At 42.9% G+C, this 2,520-nt stretch overlaps 1 protein-coding gene across 3 annotated transcripts in view; it reads left to right on the plus strand.

Moving 5' to 3' along the window:
- The window catches only part of LOC101999974 (protein DDI1 homolog 2), a 43,650-nt gene that overhangs the window by 31,525 nt on the left and 9,605 nt on the right, over positions 1–2,520 (plus strand). For 2 of the 3 annotated variants that reach the window (XM_013348386.1, XM_026782384.1), the window contains exon 7: positions 675–778. In XM_013348386.1, coding sequence (XP_013203840.1) covers positions 675–778 — 104 coding nt within the window. Of the gene's footprint in view, positions 1–674; positions 779–2,520 lie in introns of those variants that run through there. The other variant, XM_013348387.1, reaches the window with a different exon arrangement.

Here is a 2,520-nt window from a genome sequence, read left to right on the forward strand (position 1 = left end):
CCGAGTGCTGGGATTAAAGGCGCGCGCCACCATCGCCCGGCTGCAGCCAGTACTCTTAATTGCTAAGCCATCTCTCCAGCTCCTAGTAAAATAAATTTTAACCTGAGAAGTAAGAGACACAAGCAAAGCCAGACTTTACTTGTATTTCTGATTTGAAACATAGAAACTGGCTCTAACAGGCATTGAGAAGCCTTTTCTTGTGTGAAGGTTGACTTTAAAAGGTTGCAGATATGCTGGTTCTATTACTTTCTAGGAAACACTTATACAAAATGTGTCAGGTATGGTTTGGGCTCCATCCTAGCAACCATGTACATAGTGTACTCACAGATACTCGGTAAACCATTTATACCAGAGAGCTGATTTCACTGTTAACGTCGTGTGTGTGTGTGTGTGTGTGTGTGTGTGTGTGTGTGTGTGTGTGTGTGTTTGTTTTAATCCGCTTAATGCTTGCTTTCATTACCTGCTGAGCCTGGGTCCTGATAGTGATTCTTGAAAAGCCAGGTATTGAAAACAATAGCCCTACCCTGAATACTTCATTTGCTTCCCAGCCTGTTTCATTGTGCCTTCCTTGGCATGACGGATCCCAGGGAGCCCAGCGCAGGGGATGGGTTCCTCCACTGCTGCCCCAGGCTTGTACAGCTGCATCAGTAATATCTCTTCCTCTTATGCTTTAGCTCAGGTTCAGATTGAAGGCGATTTCCTGGCATGTTCCTTCTCCATACTCGAAGAACAGCCAATGGACATGCTTCTGGGACTGGACATGCTTAAACGACATCAGGTAATTAAGAGCTTTTGTATGTGTGTGTACATGCATGGACACACATAAGTACATAGAGGCTAGAGGTTGACAGCAGATGTCTTCCTTGGTCTGTCTCACCGTGTTTGTTTTAGCTGGTGTCTCACTAAACCCAGAGCTCACCAATTTGACTAGACTGTAAGACAACAACTCCAGGGGTCCTCCCATGTCCGCTCCCCCAGTGCTACTGTTGCACCAGGGTTATGGGTTTTGTTGTGTAGCCCTGATAGGCCCAGAGCTCACTGTATAAAGAAACCTGCCTTGAACTTGCGCTGCCTGATTTGCTATGTATCTCTAGTATTTACATCAATTCTGCTAGTTGCATAGATTGACAGACCAAGAAGCATATATATATAGGTTTTTTATTTATTTATTTTTTTGGTTTTTCGAGACAGGGTTTCTCTGGTTTTGGAGCCTGTCCTGGAACTAGCTCTTGTAGACCAGGCTGGTCTTGAACTCACAGAGATCTGCCTACCTCTGCCTCCCAAGTGCTGGAATTAAAGGCATGTGCCACCACCGCCCTGCAAGAAGCATATTTTTCAAACATGGAAATGTCCTTGGTAGATTCTGTTGTATAGAGTTGAAATGACCGTCATTACAAATAGAGTCTGTCAGTTGGGTGTGGTGGTGCATGCCTTTGATCCTATCACTTAGATCAGATCCTAGCACCTAGAACAGAGAGGTAGCAAAGTATCTGTGAGGCCTGAGCTGCATAATGAGACCCTGTCTCAAAACAACAGCACAGGTCTCTACTTGTAAAACCTCTAGGGATAAGCTAAATCTTGTTTGTTTTGACATTATAATAGCAGTTTTATTTGTTACTTTTACCTTAAATCTTTTTTAGACTTAGTTTTATGTGTTTTGTTCATGAGAATATATGCACCACATGCATGTGTGGTACACTTAAAGGTAAGAGGGGACTGGACAGATGGCTCAGTGGTTGAGAGCACTGCCTGCTCTTCCAAAGGTCCCGAGTTCAATTCCCAGCAATCATGTGATAGCTCATAACTATCTATAATGGGTTCTGGTGCCCTCTTCTGGATTGCAGACATACATGTGTAACATGAGGAGAAGGCTATCTTATACCCGAAATAATCACACAGAAATTGTGTTAATTAAACCACTGCCTGGCCCATTATTTCTAGCCTCTTATTGGCTAAGTCTCACATCTTGATTTAACCCATTTCTAATAATCTATATATCACCACGAGGTAGTGGCTTACCAGGAAAGATTTAGCATGTCTGACCTGGTGTCTCCATGGCGGCTCTCTGACTCTGCTTTCTACCTCCCAGAATTCAGTTCTGTCTTCTCCACCTACCTAAGTTCTGCCATATCAGGCCAAGCAGTTTCTTTATTGATTAACCAGTGAAGGCAACACATAAACAGAAGGACCTCCTACACCATACATGCAGGCAGAACACTGTGTACAAAATAAATAAATAAATAAATAAACAAACAAACAAACAAATAAATAAATAAATAAATAAATTTTTTTTAAAGTAGGAAGAGATCATTGGATCCCCTGGAAGTACAGTTGAGATGCTTATGAGCTACCGTTTGGGTACTGGAAGCAAAAGGTCCGCTGCAGGAACAGATGCTCCTTTGCCTTTCTTCCTCATATTGAAATAAATTTTTTTCCCTCACATGATATATCCTTGTTTGTAGTTTCCCCTTCCTCTATTCCTCCCAGTTCCTCCCTGCCTCCCCTCCCATCCAGTTCCAC

This window comes from Microtus ochrogaster, chromosome 10 (genome assembly GCF_000317375.1).
Source record: "Microtus ochrogaster isolate Prairie Vole_2 chromosome 10, MicOch1.0, whole genome shotgun sequence".
Taxonomy (NCBI): domain Eukaryota; kingdom Metazoa; phylum Chordata; class Mammalia; order Rodentia; family Cricetidae; genus Microtus; species Microtus ochrogaster.